Source organism: Narcine bancroftii, chromosome 4, assembly GCF_036971445.1.
Source record: "Narcine bancroftii isolate sNarBan1 chromosome 4, sNarBan1.hap1, whole genome shotgun sequence".
NCBI classification, from domain to species: domain Eukaryota; kingdom Metazoa; phylum Chordata; class Chondrichthyes; order Torpediniformes; family Narcinidae; genus Narcine; species Narcine bancroftii.
In genome coordinates this window covers 226,514,744-226,539,155 of record NC_091472.1, presented here as the reverse complement: position 1 = coordinate 226,539,155, position 24,412 = coordinate 226,514,744, and the positions used below count along the sequence as shown (strand labels likewise).

The 24,412-nt window shown below is 47.5% G+C and overlaps 1 protein-coding gene across 3 annotated transcripts in view; it reads left to right on the top strand.

Annotated features, from left to right (window-relative positions):
* Positions 1-21,022, top strand: part of LOC138761665 (pituitary tumor-transforming gene 1 protein-interacting protein-like) — a 34,909-nt gene extending 13,887 nt beyond the window's left edge. For all 3 annotated transcript variants that reach the window (XM_069934201.1, XM_069934200.1, XM_069934202.1), the window contains exons 3-8: positions 4,559-4,611; positions 12,478-12,586; positions 15,046-15,154; positions 16,645-16,710; positions 18,247-18,293; positions 20,137-21,022. In XM_069934201.1, the coding sequence (XP_069790302.1) occupies positions 4,559-4,611; positions 12,478-12,586; positions 15,046-15,154; positions 16,645-16,710; positions 18,247-18,293; positions 20,137-20,183 (431 nt within the window). In that variant the 3' untranslated portion in view covers positions 20,184-21,022. The remainder of the gene's footprint in view (positions 1-4,558; positions 4,612-12,477; positions 12,587-15,045; positions 15,155-16,644; positions 16,711-18,246; positions 18,294-20,136) is intronic.
* Positions 21,023-24,412: the final 3,390 nt, after the last annotated feature.

Below are 24,412 nucleotides of genomic sequence, written 5' to 3'. Positions count from 1 at the left end.
GAACCTCTTCTGTTTTCTTCCCCTTTTTCGTTTACCTTCTTTAAGATGGAAGTAGAAGATTTGTTTCGACAGACGTTCGTCTTTATCCGAACAATATGACTGTTGCTTCTTAGTTGGTTGTTAATGACCTAGGCTTCAATGTTTGTTGTTTTTGCTTCATTTAGCACGCTAATGTTAATTCTTCTATCTTCGCAGCTAATATTTAAGATGTTTCAAAGACAGCACTGATGGAACTTTCCAAGTGCCTTCAGATGTTGTCCAGGTTTCCGAAGCATACTAAGCCACACCCAGAGTACTAGTCTGGAAATCCAACTTCTTTGTCACCACTATTCTTCATTGGGCCAAGGAATCCATTCTCAGTGGTTGTCATCAAAGAGTTTTAAAAAAATAATTAGAGATACTGCAAACCTGAAATTAAAAATCAGAACTACCAGAACGATACAACAGGCCAGGCAGCACCTCCTGAAGAGAGACATAATAGCAGCTTTCAAGTGGAATTGCCTGGAGAATGCGGCTCAGGAGCAGGCTGCAAGTGTCTATGAAGAGACATTCAGGTGGCAGCACTGAAGGAGGTGTTCTACTATTTGAAAGGTCTGAAGCAAGGAGAGTGGTGAGAGAGCAAACGCTGACTCCTGAGTCTGGGCAGGGGCAGCAGTTTGACAGCTCCTGACAACTCCCCTCCCTGCTGGTTGACAGCTCCCTCCCCGCGGGACTGTGGGGCTGGGCCGGCCGGCCGGGGAGTGCTGGGCTAGAACGGCTGACCCGAGAATCCTGACTTATTGAAAGCTCTCAGCTTTTAAATTTAGCAGGATGTTGTGTGCATGCATAAGCCCCGTACTCCCCCGCCGGCCGCCCCAGCCCCGTGCTCCCCCGCCGGCCGCCCCAGCCCCCGTGCTCCCCCGCCGGCCGCCCCAGCCCCCGTGCTCCCCCGCCGGCCGCCCCAGCCCCCGTGCTCCCCCGCCGGCCGCCCCAGCCCCCGTGCTCCCCCGCCGGCCGCCCCAGCCCCCGTGCTCCCCCGCCGGCCGCCCCAGCCCCCGTGCTCCCCCGCCGGCCGCCCCAGCCCCCGTGCTCCCCCGCCGGCCGCCCCAGCCCCCGTGCTCCCCCGCCGGCCGCCCCAGCCCCCGTGCTCCCCCGCCGGCCGCCCCAGCCCCCGTGCTCCCCCGCCGGCCGCCCCAGCCCCCGTGCTCCCCCGCCGGCCGCCCCAGCCCCCGTGCTCCCCCGCCGGCCGCCCCAGCCCCCGTGCTCCCCCGCCGGCCGCCCCAGCCCCCGTGCTCCCCCGCCGGCCGCCCCAGCCCCCGTGCTCCCCCGCCGGCCGCCCCAGCCCCCGTGCTCCCCCGCCGGCCGCCCCAGCCCCCGTGCTCCCCCGCCGGCCGCCCCAGCCCCCGTGCTCCCCCGCCGGCCGCCCCAGCCCCCGTGCTCCCCCGCCGGCCGCCCCAGCCCCCGTGCTCCCCCGCCGGCCGCCCCAGCCCCCGTGCTCCCCCGCCGGCCGCCCCAGCCCCCGTGCTCCCCCGCCGGCCGCCCCAGCCCCCGTGCTCCCCCGCCGGCCGCCCCAGCCCCCGTGCTCCCCCGCCGGCCGCCCCAGCCCCCGTGCTCCCCCGCCGGCCGCCCCAGCCCCCGTGCTCCCCCGCCGGCCGCCCCAGCCCCCGTGCTCCCCCGCCGGCCGCCCCAGCCCCCGTGCTCCCCCGCCGGCCGCCCCAGCCCCCGTGCTCCCCCGCCGGCCGCCCCAGCCCCCGTGCTCCCCCGCCGGCCGCCCCAGCCCCCGTGCTCCCCCGCCGGCCGCCCCAGCCCCCGTGCTCCCCCGCCGGCCGCCCCAGCCCCCGTGCTCCCCCGCCGGCCGCCCCAGCCCCCGTGCTCCCCCGCCGGCCGCCCCAGCCCCCGTGCTCCCCCGCCGGCCGCCCCAGCCCCCGTGCTCCCCCGCCGGCCGCCCCAGCCCCCGTGCTCCCCCGCCGGCCGCCCCAGCCCCCGTGCTCCCCCGCCGGCCGCCCCAGCCCCCGTGCTCCCCCGCCGGCCGCCCCAGCCCCCGTGCTCCCCCGCCGGCCGCCCCAGCCCCCGTGCTCCCCCGCCGGCCGCCCCAGCCCCCGTGCTCCCCCGCCGGCCGCCCCAGCCCCCGTGCTCCCCCGCCGGCCGCCCCAGCCCCCGTGCTCCCCCGCCGGCCGCCCCAGCCCCCGTGCTCCCCCGCCGGCCGCCCCAGCCCCCGTGCTCCCCCGCCGGCCGCCCCAGCCCCCGTGCTCCCCCGCCGGCCGCCCCAGCCCCCGTGCTCCCCCGCCGGCCGCCCCAGCCCCCGTGCTCCCCCGCCGGCCGCCCCAGCCCCCGTGCTCCCCCGCCGGCCGCCCCAGCCCCCGTGCTCCCCCGCCGGCCGCCCCAGCCCCCGTGCTCCCCCGCCGGCCGCCCCAGCCCCCGTGCTCCCCCGCCGGCCGCCCCAGCCCCCGTGCTCCCCCGCCGGCCGCCCCAGCCCCCGTGCTCCCCCGCCGGCCGCCCCAGCCCCCGTGCTCCCCCGCCGGCCGCCCCAGCCCCCGTGCTCCCCCGCCGGCCGCCCCAGCCCCCGTGCTCCCCCGCCGGCCGCCCCAGCCCCCGTGCTCCCCCGCCGGCCGCCCCAGCCCCCGTGCTCCCCCGCCGGCCGCCCCAGCCCCCGTGCTCCCCCGCCGGCCGCCCCAGCCCCCGTGCTCCCCCGCCGGCCGCCCCAGCCCCCGTGCTCCCCCGCCGGCCGCCCCAGCCCCCGTGCTCCCCCGCCGGCCGCCCCAGCCCCCGTGCTCCCCCGCCGGCCGCCCCAGCCCCCGTGCTCCCCCGCCGGCCGCCCCAGCCCCCGTGCTCCCCCGCCGGCCGCCCCAGCCCCCGTGCTCCCCCGCCGGCCGCCCCAGCCCCCGTGCTCCCCCGCCGGCCGCCCCAGCCCCCGTGCTCCCCCGCCGGCCGCCCCAGCCCCCGTGCTCCCCCGCCGGCCGCCCCAGCCCCCGTGCTCCCCCGCCGGCCGCCCCAGCCCCCGTGCTCCCCCGCCGGCCGCCCCAGCCCCCGTGCTCCCCCGCCGGCCGCCCCAGCCCCCGTGCTCCCCCGCCGGCCGCCCCAGCCCCCGTGCTCCCCCGCCGGCCGCCCCAGCCCCCGTGCTCCCCCGCCGGCCGCCCCAGCCCCCGTGCTCCCCCGCCGGCCGCCCCAGCCCCCGTGCTCCCCCGCCGGCCGCCCCAGCCCCCGTGCTCCCCCGCCGGCCGCCCCAGCCCCCGTGCTCCCCCGCCGGCCGCCCCAGCCCCCGTGCTCCCCCGCCGGCCGCCCCAGCCCCCGTGAGTGGGGAGAGAACGGGGCAGCGGGTTCAGTGTGGGGATGTCTCCCGCTGATAGCCCGTGCTGGCTGTCCCAGCTGACATCCAGCCATCCTGACTTGACAATCCCAGGGACAGGAGCCGGAATGTGCTTAGGTGCGCATCCCAGCACGGATGACCTTTCAGATGGCCAGCGCTGCGCTTTCAACGCTGCCACCTGAACTGCAATTTAAAAGGCTATTTCTGCTTCTTCAGGCCCATTCTTAGCGGAGAATACACCTGAAAAAGTGTTTATTGGTGGAGCTACATTTTATCATTAGGACAGCAAATTGATTGAATTTGGGGTGTCTTAACATGCCTTAAAACCACCAATGTGTATGAGCAGTCACCAATACTAATATGTGCTCAGAAAAACGTTTAAGTAATTTTAATGTTGTTGCTTCAGGGATAAATATTGGCTAGAAAATAACTGACTTGCTGTAAAAGTGGTCCATGTGGATTTGGAGGGTGGGTGGTGCAAGTGTGTACAGAATCAGCTGGATGAAACCTCCTTTAGTGCAAAATCACTCAAGTTTCACTTCCCCGTTTTGTACCTGAATATCTTGAATGAGACTTTGAATTTTCAACCTTGGGTTAGAGCGCTACTTATTGAGTTTGCACTGATGAAGGGTTAAAGTATTGACCAACATCTTTTAAGGATTTGTTATATTGTTTCCTGGCCACTGACTCCAAACTAAATATCTGTGTTGGTAAGAGGACTAGATGGAGTTTCATCAAACCTTCAGTTCAATTTGCCATTCATTCTGCTAATAAATCAGCACCTTCATGGTTAAACAGATTTAATTCCTGTGCTTGAAAAATAAACTGAAGATTGTTACTTCCTGTATTTTTGACAGTTAAATGGTTTCAACAAATTGTGAAAAGTAGAATGCTAAAATTTTTGGTATTTGTCCAGATCCAGATTGTCAGCTGATGATATGCAATCTGAACAATCTGATGAACAGAATTAAGTAATATGTCAAATTATAATGGATGAAATACAATGTCATGTATCACAAGGCACTTATAATGAAACAGTTTGTTAATGAATGGAGTGTGTTGTTTGCCTCACTTAACGTGGATCTCTGTGAGGGGAAAGAAGAGTTTTGCAAATGTGACTAATGAAAGATTTATTAGATGGGTTAGGAGGAAAAGATACTTGCATAGGAATGGGGGAAGTGAGGCAGTGGAGAAATGTGTAAAAATTCCAGGTGAAATATTAACTGCATTCTAAAGTTGCAATAGGATTTAAATTTGCATTTCTTCTTTCAGGTTGCAATGCCAGCACCAACGTGAATTGTGACGAATGTCTGAAGAATGTTTCGGTGAGTAAGATGGCAGCTGGATTGTCATTGTGCACTTTATCTGATGAAAAGTGCTGACATAAATTGTGTTGCAAGGGAGAAAGGAATAGGATGTTTTAATAGGGTGAGGTAAGTTACAGAGGGAGGAGGTTTGCAATTTTCACTCGTCGGGCAAAATACTCTGTCTGTGATGTAGGCTCCAGGTTGGAACAATTATCCTCATCGTATCTGGAGAGAATCCTGTTGTTGTTGTTTGTTTTTTTATGTTCATTCAACCAGTGACAGTTTTCCATGTCCCAACAGCTCCACTCATTTACCAACAAGGTCAGTGTGCAAATAAATCAATGAAATATTTTTCAATTATTAAACTACTTTGAAGGTTCTCATTGATTTGTGAAGCAGTGCAACCAAAGGACAGGGTTCAGAGTTTCAATTGTCAATATTGGTATATACATTGAGAATAGAGTAAGCCATGATGTTTCATTTTATTAAATATCTTCAACTAATGAGCATACAATTGATTAAGAGTGGGTCATACCTGACTGACTTCATTTCTAGAACAGGACGTTGTCGTGGTCTGTGTGTGAGCGCAGGGAAAAGACTGAGACATCAGGCTGAAAGCTCGAGTAACACAACTGCTTTTCTTTGAATTCTGCGCTGCAACCTTTAAGGCTGTGTCTCACCCCCCCCCCCCCCCTGCGTTCCAGAGCTTGCATCACGCTAATGCTTGCACTCTTCTGGTCTGGACCGGAATAGAAGGTCCCACTGACCATATGTGACAAGTGGAGCAGGTTCACTGCTACAACTAAGTGCGTTGCCACACAACACTGCCCCCTCCCCCAAAAGAACCGGCACTGATGGTCTCATGATGCGTCAAGGGCGAGGTCTACTGTTTTGACAGCCGACTCCTACATACTGGAGGGGCAACTTATACTGCTCGAAGCAAGTCCAGATGGGCCGGTTTCAAGTGGTCCAGTGTGAACAATTCCTCCTTGCCCCCGATGTCGAGTGTAAAGCTCATCTTGTAGGGTCCCTCATAGGGGTGCTGAAGGGACATCCTGTGTGCACCCCTTGCACGAACACAAACTAGCCATTTTGTATTAAGTCCGTGGCTGGCTGTGTTGTGATAGTGGTAGTGGTGTGAGTGAGCCCAGTTTGTCTTGCAGTCTTTCCAGTATGACTGTGGTGTGGTACTGAAGGGAGGAACTGCCCCTGGACTACGAGGGTCTCATCATGGATAGATTAGTTCAGCTGAAGAAGCTTAGAGGTTGTGCGTATAGCTAGGAGAACCCAGTAGTAACCATGCCATCAGTGCTGATTTCAGGTGCCAGTGGAAGCGCTCGACCAGCCCGTTGGCCTGAGGATGGTAGGCTATGTTGTGTGATGTAGTTAGGTGCCCAGGAGTTTGGAGAACTCGTTCCACAGGGCAGAGGTGAATCGAGCTCCTTGGTTGGTTGTTATGTGTTCTGGGACACCAAAATGAGAAACCCAGGCAGAGGGGAAGGCCCTGGCACACGTATCGGTGGAAGCATCCAGGAGGGGGATGGCTCTGGCCATTGGGTGAACCTGTCCACCTCTGTGAGCAGATAGCGTGACCCTCAGGAGACTGGCAAAGGTCCAACTATGTCGAGTGGATGTGCTCGAACCTGCAGGTTGGAGTGTCAAATTGCTGGACGTGGGGCTTGGTGTGTCACTGGATCTTTGCAGTCTGGCAGTCCGTGCAGGTTTTTGCCCACTCTGTGATCTGCTTGCATAAGCTGTGCCAGACAAATCGGTCGTTCGGATGGAGGGGTGAGACAAACTGTGTATTGAGTCAAAAACCGTTCTCCATTGGGCGGGGACTGGCAGTTGGGGTGGCCTGTGGAGATATCGCAGAGGAGAATAGTGCCATTGGAGTCTAGTGTAAGGTCCTGGAGCTGCGGTCCTGAAGCTCTGTGTTTCAGGATCGTTTTGCTGAGCTCAAGCCAGATCATGGCAGTCGATACCTTGCGACAAGATGTGGACTGCTGGCCTGGAAAGAGCGTCAGTGACAGCATTTTGTTTGCCCAAGAGATGGTGGATGGAGGAGGTGAATTCAGAGATGTAGGATGAGCCTCTGTTGGCGGGCAGACCATGGGTCAGAGGACTTGGAGAAGGAGAAAGTGAACGGCTTGTGGTTTGTGTAGACCGTAAACAGCCGCCCATCCAGGAAGTAGCGGAAATGACGGACAGCAAGGTAGAGGGCTATCAGCTTTCTGACGAACTTGCTGTACTTCAGTTTAGGCGGTCACAGATGGTGACTGAAAAAGGAGAGCGGTCTCCAAGAGTTGTTCACAAACTGTTCCAGGACTGTGCCTACCGCCGTGTTTGATGCGTTGACTGTGAGGGCCATCAGTACGTCCATTCGTGGGTGGACTAGCATTGTTGTATTAGCCAGGGCCTCCTTGGTCTCTTCAAAAGTGTTGAGCTTTTTCCGTCCACGTAAGCTCCTTCGTTGAGCCTGACATTGGAGTGAAGAGAGGGTACATAATCCTGGCAGCCGTGGGGATGAACCTGTTGTAAAAATTCACCATGCCCATGAACTCTTGTAGCCCCTTCATTGTCATCGATTTGGCGAACTGCCATATGGCCTTCACGTTGTTGAGTAGAGGAGTGGTGCCAGCTTTGGTAATTTTGTGGCTCAAAAAGTCAATCTCTTTGAGGCTGAACTGGCACTTTGTTGGGTTAATGGTGAGGCCGAATTTGGCAAGGTGGTTGAAGAGCTGGCAAGGGTTTGTGATGTGCTCCTCTGGTGTTTTGCTGGCTACCAGGATGTTGTCGATGTAGGTGGAAAGGAAAGTCTCTGCTGACTGTGTCCATAAGGTGCTGGAAAGTCTGGGTCACATTCTTCAAGCTGAGGGGCATGCGGAGGAACTCGAAAAGGCCAAAAAGGGAGTTATGATGTCTGTCTTTTGGGCATTATCCGGGTGATCGGGAATCTGATGGTATCCCCAGATTAGGTCGACCTGAGAGAAGAGCCTTGCACCATGGAGGTTTGTGGGGGATGATGTAGCGGTCGGGTGTTGTCGCATTGTTGAGGTGTCTGTAATCTCCACAGGGTCTCCAGCTGCCGTTGGACTTGGGTACCAAGTGAATGGGTGAGGCCTACGGGCTGTTGGAACATGGACGACGTCAAGTTCTTCCATGTGCTTAACCTGTTCCTTGGCCAGGTTGAGTTTGACTGGGGCTAGGCATCAGACTCGAGAATGAAATGATGGGCCTGTGGTCGCGATGTGGTGCTGGACGCCGTGCTTTGGCATGGAGGTAGTGAACTTGGGGAACAGGGTACAGGAATAGCTAGTGAGGAGGCGGCTGTATTGGCCGTGTGGTGCCTCCATGGAGATGCACTGGGTGACGGTTTGTCAGACGTACCAAGGAGCACTGTTTGGAAAGTCTTTCCGTGGACTACTGGTGGTCTACCGGTAGAGAGAGTGCACAGAGGAAATCTGCGCCTAATCAGAGGCCCACCGAATCCACCGTGAATGAGCAATTGAAAGTAGTCTCACTGAAACGTTCAGGAATTTTCCCCTTACCAAAAGTTTCAATGTTGGTTGCGCACAGGGAAGGGCCATGAGGTCTCGAGCGATGTAGAGGTAAAGGCGCTTATCTCTGTCCCCGTATCCACAAGGAACCTGTCGCCCAAGATTTTGTCCCGGACGTGGAGAAGGTTGTTTGGTTGGCCAGCTGCTGCAGCCACTAAGGGTGGCTGGCCCTGTCGTTTCCCAGAAACAAGCAAGGCTGGTGCCACATGTGTGCTGATGCACCCTAACGCTGATGGTAGAAGTACCATCTTGGGCCCAGCCTTTTTGTTTTCTGGCAGGGAGGGGCCTGTTCACGTGGTGGACTGGACTTGAGCATTGCATTTGGTGGTGGTCGTGTAATACGGTTGACGGAGTCCATGGTTTTGCGCTTGGAGCAATAGAGAATGTCTGTTCGTGCTGCAACCCTGCATGGGTCACTGAAATCCGTGTTGGCCAGTAGGAGTCTGATGTCTTCGTGCATCTGCTCGAGGAATGCCTGCTCAAACATGAGGCAAGGCTGTGCCAGGGTGAGCATTTCGTCCATGAGGGCAGACGGAATCCTATCTCCTAGGCCATCCAAGTGAAGGAGCCTGGTGGCCCTCTTGCGCTGTGAAAGTCCATACGTGCTAATGAGAAGGTTTCTAAGTTGCGTATTTACCTTCCTCTGGTGGCGCCTTGATGAGGTCATCGACCTGTGAAGCGGCTTCCTGATCGAGTGAGCTGTTGATGTAGAAGCATCTTCTTGAATCAGAGGTTTTCTGTTTGATTTGGAACTGGGCCTCCACTTGGCCAAACCAAGTCTGGGGCCTGTTCGTCTAGAAAGTTGGTAGCTTCAACGCCACAGGGCCTATGGCTGCAGGTGCCATTGTGTCGAGTCTTCAGGTCGTGGAGACTCGTCGAGGGTCACCAGTGTAGCGGATTGTGCATGAGCGCAGCAAAACCACTCAGACAACAGGCTGAGAGCTCGAGTAAAATAACTGCTTTTCTTTATATTCTACGCTGCAGCCTTTAAGGATCCCCCTGCCTTTCAGTGCTTGCATAATGCTGATGCAAGCGCGCACACGCTCTTCCAATCTGGAACAGCAGAGAAGATCCCACGATACCATCTTTACTGCGGCTGCCCTGCTGACCGCGCGTGACAAGCAGGGCTGGTTCGCCGCTCCAACTATGTGCATCGCCACAAAGTGAGGTTTTCTTTGAACACGTAGCTGCGGGAAAACACATATTCCGAGCTTCAGAAGGCATTTGATAGAGTCTCCAAAGAATTTGGATAAAATGAAGGCAGATGGGATTTAGAAATTATTGAACAGCAGGGTTGGAGAAGGTATAATGCAGCTACTCAATTTTTGAGTGTGTGATTACTGGGATCCTGCAAGCACTGAATTTATAGATGATTTGGATGCTTGGGTCTATCCAACATTGCAGTTTGAATTGCTAGGTTATAGATTAAGCAAATGGACTTCATTGTTGGCATATGTGATCTCATTTGTTTTAGATCTGAAAAGGCCAGAATAGTGTTTAGTAAGTTGTGAAATAGTAGTACAGGTACACACACGATCCTTTATCCGGAACCCTTGGGTGACAGTGTGTTCTGAATTTCATATTTTTCCGGATTTCGGAAAGCCCACCCGAATTGTGCTGCCGTATCCACCCCCACCCCCTTCCAGTTGCCCGGTCGTCTCCCCCGACCGCGGTCCCTCGGCCGCCTCCCCCGACCGCGGTCCCTCGGCCGCCTCCCCCGACCGCGGACCCTCGGCCGCCTCCCCCGACCGCGGTCCCTCGGCCGCCTCCCCCGACCGCGGTCCCTCGGCCGCCTCCCCCGACCGCGGTCCCTCGGCCGCCTCCCCCGACCGCGGTCCCTCGGCCGCCTCCCCCGACCGCGGTCCCTCGGCCGCCTCCCCCGACCGCGGTCCCTCGGCCGCCTCCCCCGACCGCGGTCCCTCGGCCGCCTCCCCCGACCGCGGTCCCTCGGCCGCCTCCCCCGACCGCGGTCCCTCGGCCGCCTCCCCCGACCGCGGTCCCTCGGCCGCCTCCCCCGACCGCGGTCCCTGACAAATTCTGCCCCATCTTTTCCTCTTGCAGTAAGGAGGAGCCAATCAATATATGAAAAATTTCCCATATCAATAATGCCATAATTTTTTTTTGCACCATTCCAAAATCTGCCTACTTTATCTTTTCCGCTGCACAAGATCATAAATCCAGGAGAAAGTTTCCTTATCCACTCAATGACTAGAATGTAAAATTTGCCCAAACAAAGTGGTTGGGACAATTAGCTTAAAAACCAACAACACCTTGCTCTCAATGTCACCAAAACTAAGGAGCTGATGTTGACTTCAGGAAAGGAAAGCCAGAGGTTTACAATCTGGTGATCATTGGGCAAAATTAAGTTCTTGGGAGTGACTATCTCAGGATCTTTCCTAGACCCAACACACCAATGGCATCGTGAAGAAAGCACATCAGTGGCTCTACTTCCTTAGAAGTTTGCAAAGGTTTGCTAAGACACCAGAAACCTTGGCAAATTTCTAGAGGTGTGGTGGAAAATGTGCATCACAGCTTGGTATGGGGACACCAATCCCCTAAGCATAAACTCCTCCAAAGGTAGTGAACACAGCCCAAGACATCACAGGGTTAAAAACCCTCCCCACTAATGAGTACATCTACAGGGAACACTGCCATCGGACAGCAAAGGAACTATTAAAAATCCACACCACCCAGCACACGTTCTGTTCTCACTGCTGCCATCAGGAAAGAGGTATAGGTGCCACAGGAGTTGCACCATCAAGTTCAGGAACAGCTGCTACCCCTCCACCATCAGACTCAACGACAAACTCAGACTCATTTAAGGATTCATGCACTTGATTGATTTTCGTTTTTATTCTCTCTGCATTGCACAGTTTGCTTACATTCATTATCTGTTTACAGTTCTTTATCTGTTTACATGTATATGCTACGTACAGTTTTTTTGCGCTACCAGTTAGTCGTAATTCTGTTGCGCCCAAAGGAAAAATAATCTCAGGGTTGTATGTGATGTATGTACTCTGACAATAAATCTGAAATGCACAGAGAGGAGAAAGGGATACAAATGTAGGAACAGAGCACCCAATTTAGACACTGTAATCTATTCCACCATTCCATGAACTCTATATACCCACCTTTTCCCAAATCTCTCTGAAGGTATGAAAAACTAATCTCAGATTTGAAAATAAGCATCAACTGTTTCACTTGTCATTTCTAGAACAGACCTTCAAGCAGCTACAAGCTTTTTTATGCAGAATCATTCCCCAACCTTACAAAGATGTAGAGGGATGGGTCAGTAATTTTGCAGATGAATCAAAGGTTGGAGGAGTTGTCGATAGTGTTGAAAATTGAGCTAGTTTATAACAGGATATGGGCAGGATCAGAGTTGGGGAGAGAAGTGACAGATGGAGTTCAATTTGAATAAGTATGAGATGATGGATTTTGTAAGGTCAAACATGAAGGCAGTGTAGCTGGTTAATGGTAGGATTCTTAACAGTGTAAAGAACAGATGGGTCTAAATCTAAAACAGATGGATCTCTCAAGGTTGCTGCGCAGGTTGATAGGATAGTTTAGAAGGCCTATGGTATGCTGGGCTTCATGAGTCGGGAGATTGAGTTCAGTAGTCATTAGGTGAATTTGCAGCTCTCTGCATTTCTGGTGAGATCAGCCTTCTGTTTCAAATTCTGGAAATACATTTTCTGCTGATAAAGCCGCTTTGTAATTTTATGGAGGTTTATCTAATCACTGCAATTTCTTCTGGAGAAAAAAAAAACCCTGCCCTATTCAATCTAAAATACCTTGGACTTTTTTTTGTATCCCCTTCAGTGTCTTTATATTTGTTTTTTTTTTGTCCAGTGGAGACCAGAACTACTGGTAGAGCTCAAGAGCAGTCCTGAAAAGTGCCTCTTTTAATTGATTAGGTAATGAGCAAAAAAGTTGAATGAAACCGATCTGATTTCTATTTTAATTAAATACTTCATCTTTTTTGACTGACCAGATTCTCTGGGAAAAACAGAAACATTCAAGGGCAGTGAAATGCACTAAAAGCGTGAAAAGTTTCAGCAGCTTCCATGTTCTGTATGACCAAAGTGAATGGAGTGGACTTTAACAGAAACAGGTTGTGTCCTTAATCCTTATTGATTTTTTTTTATATATAGGTTAGCAGTCCTCTCAGTTCCAAAGCTGAGAACTACCCACTCTTTGTGGATTTGCAAAAAAGCCAGTTACTGAACTGTGCAGGCACATTCTCTCTTGGTTCACTGATAAGTAACATCAAATCATTGGTGTGTGAAGGTGAGGCCTATTTGACTAGTTTACTTTTGGTTTGCAGTGTTTGTGGTGCAATTCCAACAAGAAATGCGTTGACTACCCAGTGAGGAAGATCCTGCCACCAAAATCTATTTGTCCACTGTCTGATGCACGATGGGGAGTCTGCTGGGGTAAGTTGCAGAGAACTTGATTATTTTATGTACTTATTAACCTTGTGAAATGCTGAGAGGAAGAAGTATTTAAAATTGAGATGTCACTCTCTTTAACTGCTCTATCTTGTGCCTTTTTTCCCTTAGTCTCTACAGTGTCCCTATCCCTGATTTCTGTTTATCCCACCCTTGTCCTTCCCTTCTGATTTCACTGCCCTGCCAAAAGCCCCTTCATCTGGACAAGTTCTTGTTCACGGCCAACTGGGGACTCAACTTCTGGGGGTCGACTTTTCGCTGAAATATTCAATAGGTTCTTCCAGTAGGCTGAGATGATGAACATAGGTTTCATCATTTATAAGATACCCATCTTATAAATAATAAAAACACAAATCTTGCAATGTCCACAGGAAATAAAGATGTATAACCGACACTTCAGGCCTGAGCCCTTCAAAGTCACTGTCTTCATTTGAAGAAGAGCTCAGGCCTGAAATGTCAGTTATATCTTTACCTCCTATAGACACTGAGATTCGCTGGGTTCCTTCAACATTTTTGTTCTTTATTACAATAAATTGTCTGCAGACTTTTGTGTATCACTTTCTTATAAGCATAATATGTAAATTATTCCAAAACATTTATTTTAGATATATATATAATATCATTATGCATCTGTATGATTATTTTCTGTATGTTTGCACACCATGGTCCAGAGAAACACTGTTATTTGGTTGTATGTGTACAGTCAAATAATAATGAACTTGAATGCTCAGTTATGAGGCATTGCTTCACAAAAGCCAAAATAGATCAGCAAGTACACTGTTGGTGGCTGAATAATGTGCTTTAGGACATGGGCAACAAAACTTTGACCCTAAATGAATCGTTTCGGATTTGCTGATCAGGTCATGAATTAAGTTTGCTATGGCAGATGAGAGGCTGCAAGGGTGGAACTGGAAAATGCTTGGAACGTGGCAATACTCCTGATTTGGCAATAATGTTACTGCAAAGTATTTGATGCAGGTTTAAATATAGCAGCAGGGTTGTGAACGGGTTCAATCTCATTTTCCAGGGAGAAGAACAGAGTTGATGATTTGGGAAGGGAGAATGTGAGCTAAAATATGGATGAATTAAATGTGGGGGGGGTTTTAAACAATCCATACTCATTATGATTATTTCAGATTGTATTGGAATTTCTAGAAGAGTATTCCGGTTTAGGGGTGTAGACTCGAGATCAACAGTGTTTGATCAGAGTACAAGTTAACTCCGAAAACAAATTAAACTTTCAAATTGGCAGGCAAAGTCAGTTTGTTGTGCATTAGCCCTAAATTTCTGGAGAAATATTTGACTGGGGTAAATGATTTCATATAGTAAAGGGACACAGAATAGGGCTTTTCGCATGCCTTGTCAATGGTAATCAAGTTTCCATGTATACTAGTTGCATTTAGTAGAAAATATCGCTAGGGTGACGCTTTGTTTTTCAATGTCATACTTAATTGAGATTGTGTTTGAATTGGGTTCTGTACTCTATGTTAAGGTAGTAATAGACATTGACTATATTCTCATTTAGTTCAATACAATTTGAGACCCAAGGTTACAGGATACTGTTCATCAATCTCACAGCCTGTGGGAAGAAACTATTTCCCAGCTTGGGGCAGCCCTGCTTTTGATGCTCCTGTACCACCACCTTGATGGTAGTAGGTCACTGACCCTCTGTGATGGATGGTAGAGATTCTTGATAATTCTTTGAGCCCTATTTAAGCTCCTGATGAATGTTGTTGAGGAAAGGGAGACCTTAGTAATCTTCTCAGCCATTTTAATGATCCTCTGCATTGACTTACAGTCCGATGCTTTGCAGCTATTCGGGCTGATATCGCCTCAAACCGTGCATCTTGGCGCCTCACAGTTCAGCGGGCAGCAACCTCATTTGAAGAAGACCACAGAGCCCACCTCACTGAGAAAAGTCAAAGGAGGAAAAACCCAACACCCAACCCCAACCGATTTTCCCTTGCAACCGCTGCCTGTCCCGCATCGGACTTGTCAGCCACAAACGAGCCTGCAGCTGACGTGGACATTACCCCTCCATAAATCTTCGTCCGCGAAGCCAAGCCAAAGAGAGACCACAATAATGCAGCCACATAGGACACTCTCAATTGTGTTCCTGTTATGTGTCAAAATGGGGGCTGGTAGCCTTGCCCTCCTCAACCTGCTGCTGCTCCTTCCCAATAAGGAGGTGTTATGGGTCCAGGATAGATTGTCTGTTGTATGCACAGCAAGGAACTTGGTGCTCTCCACTCTATCCTCAATAGAACCATTGAGTGACCTCCTCAGTAGTGAGGTTAGGAAACACAACCGACATTTGTTAATATTAACCAAAAAAACTTGAGGGGGTAAATAGAATTATAAATTAACCATGATCTTATCGAATGGCAGAACATGTTTGGTGTATAGTTAATCTAATGTGCCAATATGATACATTTCTTTTGCAGTGAACTTTGAAGCTTTGATCATCGCCATGTCGGTAGTCGGCGGAGTTCTGATCTTGTCTGTGTGTGTCTGCTGTTGCTGCTGTTGTTGCAGGAAGCGAAAGAGCAAGCAGTAAGTCTCTGGGCTTCAATCTAAAAATGAGCACCAGATGATGCTGACAGTCTTTGCCTTTGTTTCCCATTTGTACTCACAATGTGCCTTCAGGGTTATAATTCATGTTCCATAAAGTTTTAATACACGAAGATTGGAGACCGTGCATTTTGTTCTCTGTGGCCTTTTTTTTTAAAAAGACAATCAAAAGAAGTCAATTTTGGATTCTTAAGCAAAGAATTTGAGAAGTGTGTGGTGAGGGTATTTAAGAACATTGAATGATTTTGCAGGGTAGATGCAGAGAAATGATTTACATATGGAGGAATCCAAAACGGAGTCATGAACTAGCCTTTAAATTTTAGAGTAAAACATGAAGATCCTTCAAACCTTAATGAAGGGCTAAAGCCTGAAAGGTTGGTTATGTACCAGTATCTTTATCTTTGCTATATAAAGTAAACTGTTTGACCTGCTTAGTTTTTCCAGCATCGTGGTTTTACTTATATGTAATTTTTGAAGTGACTGCTTACCTGCCACCCCCCCCCCCCAAAAACAAGTGAATTGAATGTAAAATTTGTTATTGCACACATTTCACATGGATGTACATCACAAGCATTTGACAGCTAAAAAAATACAGGTCAGTGTGTGGAGAAGAGGGTGTATTAGACTGTGAAGCAAGAAAGAATTTGTGTGCAGCACAAGAATTGGGGTGCATGACTTGTTTCTGTTCTGTAAATGTACATAGTTCCTCTTCAGATTGCTCCAGTTACAGGAAGTTGGCCCATGCATTCTGATATGGCCATAGTAGGATGGCTGTTTTAGTACTGGTTACTGTGAAGCTCTGTTCTCCTGGACTTGCAGAGTCTTGGGAATGAGGCCTGGCATCATGGGGTTGTTTGGGTCCAGAATGGCCCCAAAATATGCCTCTCAATCACTTCTCAACTGACAACAATGAACACTGGGGCAAGTGTCCTCAACTTATTTTGACAAAGTGCTGGTGCTTTAGGCCTGGATGGGTTAAGATGAGAGGGAGGGAAGAAATGGGTGATGGGGAGGGCTGTTTGAAGTGGTGAAAGAGAAGCCAAACCAGCTTTCTGTAAGCCAATTTTTCAGGATCTGAAAATTCTTTGATTTTAAATTTCCAAAGAAATTGATCAGGAGTTGATGGCCTAGCTTGCAAGATGAAGCAGTAGAAGACATTATGACAGCATGGAAACTGGTGGATACTTCACTTTGCAGAGACAAAGAAACACTATTTGGTGTGTTATTTTGGAACATGAATGGAGTGTGCAGCTTTATTAACTTATTACAAAAACAGTGACCTTTGGTCTGATTGCAACAGCAGAAAAATCATTGGATTCATTATATTCTGCCTCTGGGGTTGTCTTCTGTGAGTTGGAACACAGCAGAAGGCATTAGAAGTACTTGCATTTTTAACTTGCTCTTTCCACTCGGGTATGAGTTGTAGCTTGTACAACTTTTATTGAGGCATGACTGTCTGCTTAATTTATTAGGCATGATGCTGCAGATCAGAAACTGGAAAGAGAAAAAGAACAGAGAAGAATGCGGCAAGAAGAAAGGTAAGAAGGGGGAAAGGCCTACAGCTAGCAGAAAACTAGCTGACAGTTCCTCTGTGGCAAGTTAGCAAAGCTTTCTTGCTCTTGGAACATGCTGTCTGCATTCCAGATGGTCTGCACAGACACCAGTCTGGCCTGACTAAGTTAGCAATGTATTGAAAGTTTTGAGAAGACTTGTTTCCATGATCAAACGCTGTGGTTTGTTGTGAGTCTTGCCTCTCCAAAAGGGGAGTGTCATGACTTCAGTAAAATGGAGGTTCACTGCCAACATCTCAACTCACCACCATCCTCCTCCCATTTATGGTCTGAGAGAGATTAATTGCTCTCTTTGCCATAAAAGCTTTGTGTTGCTTATTCTTTGCAAAGTCAGCGAGTTCCTAGATCTCCAATGTATTTGGCTGAAATGAGTCATTGATGTAGACAAAAGAATCTAGAACACAAATCAACACTGAAAGGAGTTTGGACATTCTTCTTGTGTCCCCATGGATTTCCTCTGGGTGCTCCGGTTTCCTCCCATCTTCCAAAGGATAGGGGACTAGTAGGTTAATTGGTCACATGGGTACATTTAGGTGGCATGGGATTGTGGGCAGAAAGGGCTTATTACTGTGCTATGTCTCATTAACAATGGGTAATACGGCATCTGTGGAGGCAAAAGTGGCGAATCAATGTATCAGGTCAAGAGGATCAGGGAGGATTGCCAACATAGGGGAGATGGATGGGATAGAAACCAGTAGATGATAAGTGGAACTAGATGGGCAGATAGAAGCAGGTGCAGGGAAGGGATGAACAAAGGGAGAAGATGGAAATGGACAGATGTGCAGTACACAAAAGTGCTGGAGAAAGTCAACAGGTCATGCAGCATCTATATCTATAGAGAATGCAGTTGACTTTTTGGTCCTGGGCCCTTCTTGAAGAGTGCCGAAAATCAGGCAGACACCTGAATATAAGGGTTGGGGGGGGTGGGGGGCAGGGGCATCAAAGGGGAGGAACACAAGCGAACAGGTAAGAGGTGGATATAGATAGGAGAGGGAAGAGAAACAAGTTGACAAGTGATGAAGAGGGCAGAGGATGAAGAAAGATGGATCTCTGATTTAAGGAAGGGCGTTGAGGAATGGGAGGACGGGAGGCAGAAGACTGAGGGAAAGTGAGAGACCAGAAGAGAGGGTTAGTGGAAATTGGTGTACTTATGTGATGCATGGGTTCTGTTTTATAATGGTCAGCTCAAGCTTCCTGGTACGTCACTTTAACCCTCCTTCCCACTCCCATACTGACCTTGGTATTGTCCATTGGGGCAGAGAGACCAAATTCAATTCAGAAGGTCGGCATCTTGTATGTCCCTTGGTAGCTTGCAACCAATGGTATGAATAGTGTATTTCCAATTTCAGGAAACCTACATTTCCTTCATGTTCTTTTGTTCTAGTCTTTGATGTATTGTCAGTATAGATAGTACTGAATGCACCTATCCAATGTGGTTGTTTGATGTTGCTACTTGAGAACTTACACGCAGGCATGTTTTAAACTTTGTTTTTTGTCTGGCAGGAAAAGTGAAATGAAAATTCGGCATGATGAGATCAGGAAGAAGTATGGTGAGGAGCTGCATTTTATTTGCATCATATGTTGAAAAATATTTGACTGTGGCTGCAGTGGGTTATTCCCTATACATGAATAATTTTTTTTTCCCCCAGTAAAGCCAAGCTGGGAACGTAGGAAGCAATGGGGTGACCATTGAAGGTGTATAAAATCACGAGGGGCTTGTGTAAGGTCAATCTTTTCTCCAGAATAGGGGAGTTTAAAATTAGATGCAGAGGTAAAGAGGAAAAGATTTATAAGGGACCTGATGGGAAACTTTTTCCACACAAAGTTGGTGGGGATATGGAACAAGCTTCCAAAAGAAGTGGTTGAGGTAGGGCAATAATAACATTTAGACAAGTAGATGGATAGGAAAACTTTAGACAGATACGGGCCAAGCGCAGGCAAATGAGACTCATTCAGTTAGGCAACTTGGTCAGCATGGAGGTGTTGGGATATGACTTTATGATTGGGATTCTTTAATGCAGATCAATGAAATTGTGAAGATTTTGCAATCTAGAAACAGGCCGCTCCATGCCATTATTTATTCTTCATGCAAGTCTTCACTCTTGATACATCAGACATTCTCCCTTTGTTACTTAGCTTTTTTTGTGCCTATTTCTAATGGAGTAATGAATTCCAGATCCATAGAACATTTTAAATCTTACCTCAACTGTTGAAATTGATTTTATTCCATTTTGCTGTTGGCTCAAAGCTTCCAAAAATGTGTTTTGATTTAGGAAAACTTTGGTTGTATGCATGATGCTTGGTTTACCTCCATAATCGTGTGAATAGTCAACTTAATCCATTGGGCAAAATATCAATACTTGGCGAGGGCCTGGGGGACCACACTGCACTGACCATTGACAGCTCCACTGTTGAGGTTGTCTTGGAGTGCACAGCAGAGAATCTCACCTGGTCCCTTAACACCAGCTCATAGCTCAGAAGCCCCTCTTACTTCCTGAGAAGGCTGAAGAAAGTTCATCTCCCAACCTCCATCCTCAGTACATTCTACAGAGGATGTATCGAGAGTATTCTGTGCAACTGCATCACAGCTTAGTTTGGAAGCTGTACTTCCTCGGTCTGCAAAGCTGTAAACGATAGTGAAATTAGTGGAAAAGGTCACCTAATTCAAGCGAAAGGCAATAAACATTGTGAAGGACTCCACACACACACCTCTTGTAAATTTTTCTCCTTTCTGCCATCTGGTAGGAAGTACTGCAGCACTCGGGTCCTTGCATCTAGATTGGACAATAGCATTTTACCCCAAGCCAACAGACTCCTGAAACCCCAGAACATTTTTGGATAGGGTACCGAGAACTGTTACTGTATATGTCCTAATATTTTAATACTTTAATTCTATTCTAACATATGTAAATATGCTCCACGGTCCTGGACAAACACTATCACATCTTTACTGTGCAAGCATGGTATGAATGATGAATAAAGGTGACGACTTAATAAGTGAAAAATAACTAGATTAGATAATGGGAATGACTTCAAGATGAGGTTAAGATAGCCCATACACCTGCTAGAGAGAAAGGTATCAATTTAATATGGTGATATCTAAGGCATACAATGCCATCATTTGGAAGATCTGATGGATTGATAATAATAAAAAAATCTACTTTTTTGTGGTGCTAATTATGGGCTTCGATTTTAAATATGGGCTATTGATGAAATATTAATTACAGTTAGTGGGCAGAATTTTTTTTCAATGTCTATAAGAGCCTTCACTCCCAAACTGCCAAGAGCTGGATTACACAGGATGGTTTGACTTCTAAGAAAAAATTGAGTTTGATGCATTGAATGTGAAAGTAAAACAAAATATGAATTTTACCCTTTTTTTCCCTCCTTCAGGTCTCTTCAACGAGTCAAACTCCTACACAAAATTTGAAAACCACTAATGCAATAAAATACAGACAGTTCTATTTCCAAAAGATTCCAAATGAATAGTATTTCGATATCACAATCCCTTTTGTATACTTACTAACTTCTCCTTACTAACTTCTCCTAAATGTTTAGAGGAAACGTAATCAATCTACGTTTACTGTTTTTTATTAACAAGGGAAGGAGAACTATATATATATTTAAATTGCCAAATTCTGCACCAGCTACTTTTTAACACTGAAGGTAAAAGTCTAATTCTGTTTCTGGTATTTGCACTGGCAATTCCTGGCACTGGCAGTGAAAACAAGCGTTGAAGATGGACCAAAGTACTGGTGGCCAGTTTTCTGAAATCTCTAGTGCCTTTTTTCTATTTAGAAAGATTCAAAAATATTAAAATTGTATTCAGAAAATTTTAATTGAAAATTTCTAGCAGGATACTTGTTTAATTTCCAAGCCAAGCCTGTGCCTTCTGCCTCTGTTCCATTTTGACCTGTGAGTGGATTAGAGAGATTTTTCATTTTTTTGTTTTCCTCCACCTGGGTTGAATGAAATCTTTTTTATATCTACACATTTACACTTCAAAACCAAAGAGTGAAGAGCTACATTTCCAAATGGTTCAGAGAAAACAAAAATAATGGTGAATTTAGGTTGGTGCCTTTCCATTTAATGGAATATTGTTTGTGATTATTGTAGTCATGTATGTATATTTTCAATTGCCTTGCACTCTGCAGGAGACTGATCAATATACATTAATAGGGCATATTCCACTTGCATTGCTTATAGTATGGAAAAGCTGGAAAGATTTCTTAACTGCTGAACTGTATTAAAAATAAAGAATAAAATCGCTGGGATTTGACTTTTGAATGGTATTAACTTGTGTGACGTGCCACGTAGGGAAAATCTGTGCAGCCCAAGCTTAGAAACTCTTGAAACTATACAGGAGGGAAACAGGCTGTTTGCTGAATAATTTACAAGAGACAAAGTGAAGGACTTAGTTCTTCTGGCATGATGGCAGTGGGGAGAGTGCTGCCCTTCACCTCATCATATTGCAGCAGTGAAACAGAGTGCAACAAAAGGAAATGTCCTCACACCAAGGCCCTTGGCAGCTGTAATATTAAACACTAACGGCGAGTAGGAGCATGATATCGGACAGTCCTTTCTGATTGAGAAGTAGAAATTGTCTTTTGAAAAAGATCTCGTAGTGGGAGCAAAGCAGAACTCTAAGGGGAATAATTGGGTAGTACAATGGCACATCTGGTGGAGAGGCTGCCTCATATCCAGAGCTCTCGCTTCAAACCTGACCTCGGGTGCTGTTTGCACATTCTTTCAGTAACTGCATGGGTTTCCACCCGTGTCCCAAAGATGTGCTGGGTTGTTGGTTGTAAATTCTCCGTCTTGTGTAGATGGATGTGGGAAGTGCTAGGAATGGGTGGGCGTGGGCAAGAAGAGGATAAAGTAACTAAGATCAATATAAAAAGGGTATTTTTTGGAATATTTTAGTTTTTTTTCCCATAAATATACATGGTAAACTCTCCAATATCAACACACACACAAAAAAACTTTTTCTTACAAAAGAAAAAAGGCCCCCCCCCCCCACCCCTTTTCACAATATAAATCCACATTCAGTCAGGGCTCACATTTATGTTGACCATAAAAAAAATTCTGAGGAAGTTGCATTTATATTATAGCAGCATCTATTATTGTCCTTTTTATTATTGTAGTTATAATTGTAATTGGGCCCCTATATGATCAAAATATGGCTGCCACAGATTAATAAATGTCATTTGTTCTTTAGGTTGTATGTTATTTTTTCCATAGGTATGCATCTATTCAACTCAGTAGTCCATTGTGCGAAATGTAGAGGGGAGTTGGATTTCCAAGTAATTGCAATACATTTCATTGCCACTGTTCAGGCTACTTTAACAAATGAAATTTGGAATTTAGTTAATTTATTACTTATTTCAGTAAAGTTGCCCATGAAGGCCACCCCTGTTATTCTTGTTAATATTTCAGTAATATCCTGCCAAAAAAGTCGTCTCCTCACACACGGCCACATAGCATGTAAAAACATTCCTATTTCTATCCCAGACGTGAAACACATTTCCAATATTTCAGATTTTGATCTATGCAACATCTCTGGTGTGAGGTATAATTGGTGTAGGAAACTATACTGCATTAATCAATATCTTGCATTTATAATTGACATCATGCTAGCCAAACACCAATCAGATCAACATCTTTCCATTATTACCACACGTGGATCTGACTTCATCTCTCTCGTCTTAAAACTTGGTTTTTAACTTTTCTTCTAGATATAAATTTAGGTGTATTCCCCAGCCAAATTGTTCATTCCATTTCAATAATTTCAGGTGGGGGTGGGTGGCGCGATGCATAGGTTGGAGACGTGGAAATGCACCTCTTCCAGCAGAATTAATTAAAACTAAAATTTAATTTTAATTAAGAACTTTGATCAATTTGTAGTAATATATTATGGCTCCAACGAAGACAAAGACTCCAATAGCTAAGAAAACTACTAGTAAAGTCATTAGTATAACTGAAGAAGTTGGGCCTACTGTAATGATTCAGCCTTTGGATCAAGCTTCACTCCTTCCAAGGATGACCTGAGCGATGATGGCGAAAATTCACGCCCAGCACCACTTCTTCGGTGCTTGAGTTCAGAAGAAGACTATTAAACTACAAACTGCGTGGGAACAACTGTGAATGTGCAGAAGTCCGCACATACACATGATCGATAATCAGCGCCTACATAGGGACTTACAGAGTTGATTGAACCCAGGTCTTCTAGCATTGCTAGTCAGAACCATTTACAGCAGTGGTCTTATTCAGAGCCTGGACCAGTCTTCGGAGGAAGAGGAAGATGCTGAAAAGGAAGTAAGAATCTATGAAGAATTGGTGGGAGTGGAAGAAGAAGCCCAACTTACTCAAGGTATGGAGGATATAAAGTTCGAACAGCCTGAAGCTAAGTTTCAGAGTGTGAGAAATCCAGCTCACTGATTAAATATTTTCTCAGAGTCAATAGGTGAAGCGATATAACCTTTTATTCAAGGTTCTTGCAAGAGCGGGTGTCCTTCAGAGAAGGCATACTCACTGATATTCAACAACCTTTTTTATACATTTCTTTGTGTTAATAACCACTCCTTTGTTAATTTAATTCGTTAGTTAGCTGAATAATTGATATGTTAGTTTAACCTCTAAAGCTGTTCAGTTCCTCATCTTAAAGCCCGCCTTTGTTTACTTTTCACATTCCCATGATTTTTGTGACCCCAGCTCTTATCCTTATTTGGTATGATGCTTTGTCACATGTTCCTGTTCTTTCAGTTTTTTAATATATCGAGTTGGCCTTTCCTTCAATCTCTTGCAGGAACTGTCCTTCCTTTGTATTCTAGCAGGACATTCTCCCCCCTCCCCTCGTTCCCCTTCTCTCACGTCTCATCTCTACAGCCATGGTTAACATCTTGCTGAAACAGCACTTGGGATAATTCTCACAAGAGTGAGGAATTTAAAGCTTTAAAATTTTTTAATTGTTAGTCAGGTAGGGAATTTGGTCAAATGTATAGATTTACAATTTTGGTCTAAAAATGAATCTAAAATGCAATTTCAATATTTGAAAGGTGAAGTGAAAGTTATTAAGCAAGAAATTGCAAAATATGCTGAACTTGTGGAGAAAGTTTAAACTAAAGTCCAGAAAAATTGAAGATAATATTGAAGATTATCGTGATGAAGTAGAACAATGCAAGGATACAGTTAATAAAATGGAAGATTCTGTTATGGCTTGGAAGATAGAAAAAAAATTCTTCAAAAAATTGGTGTACTACTGGAGAATCATAGTTGCAGAAGTAATGTTAAGATTGTTGGGCTACCTGAAGATTTCAAAGGCTCTAATTCAGTCCAATTCTTCCAAAGATAGATTCCAGAATTATGTGTCCTGAAAATTTTTCTAATGGATTAGAATTGGATAGAGCAAATAGAAAAAAACTATTTCCAGGTCAAGTGCCGCACTCAATTTTGATAAGGTGCTTACGTTATCAAGATGAAGAAATTATATTAAGGTTGGCGGTTCAAAATGCTCAAAAAGAACAAGGCCACTTAATAGTGGAAATTGTGTTTTTTTTACAACTTTATTTATTCGTTCAACAAGGTTATTACATACAGTAGAAAAAGTACATATTGTGAACAATAAAAAAAAAATTAATATAAAAAAGAAAAAAAAAAAGGACCCCCCTCT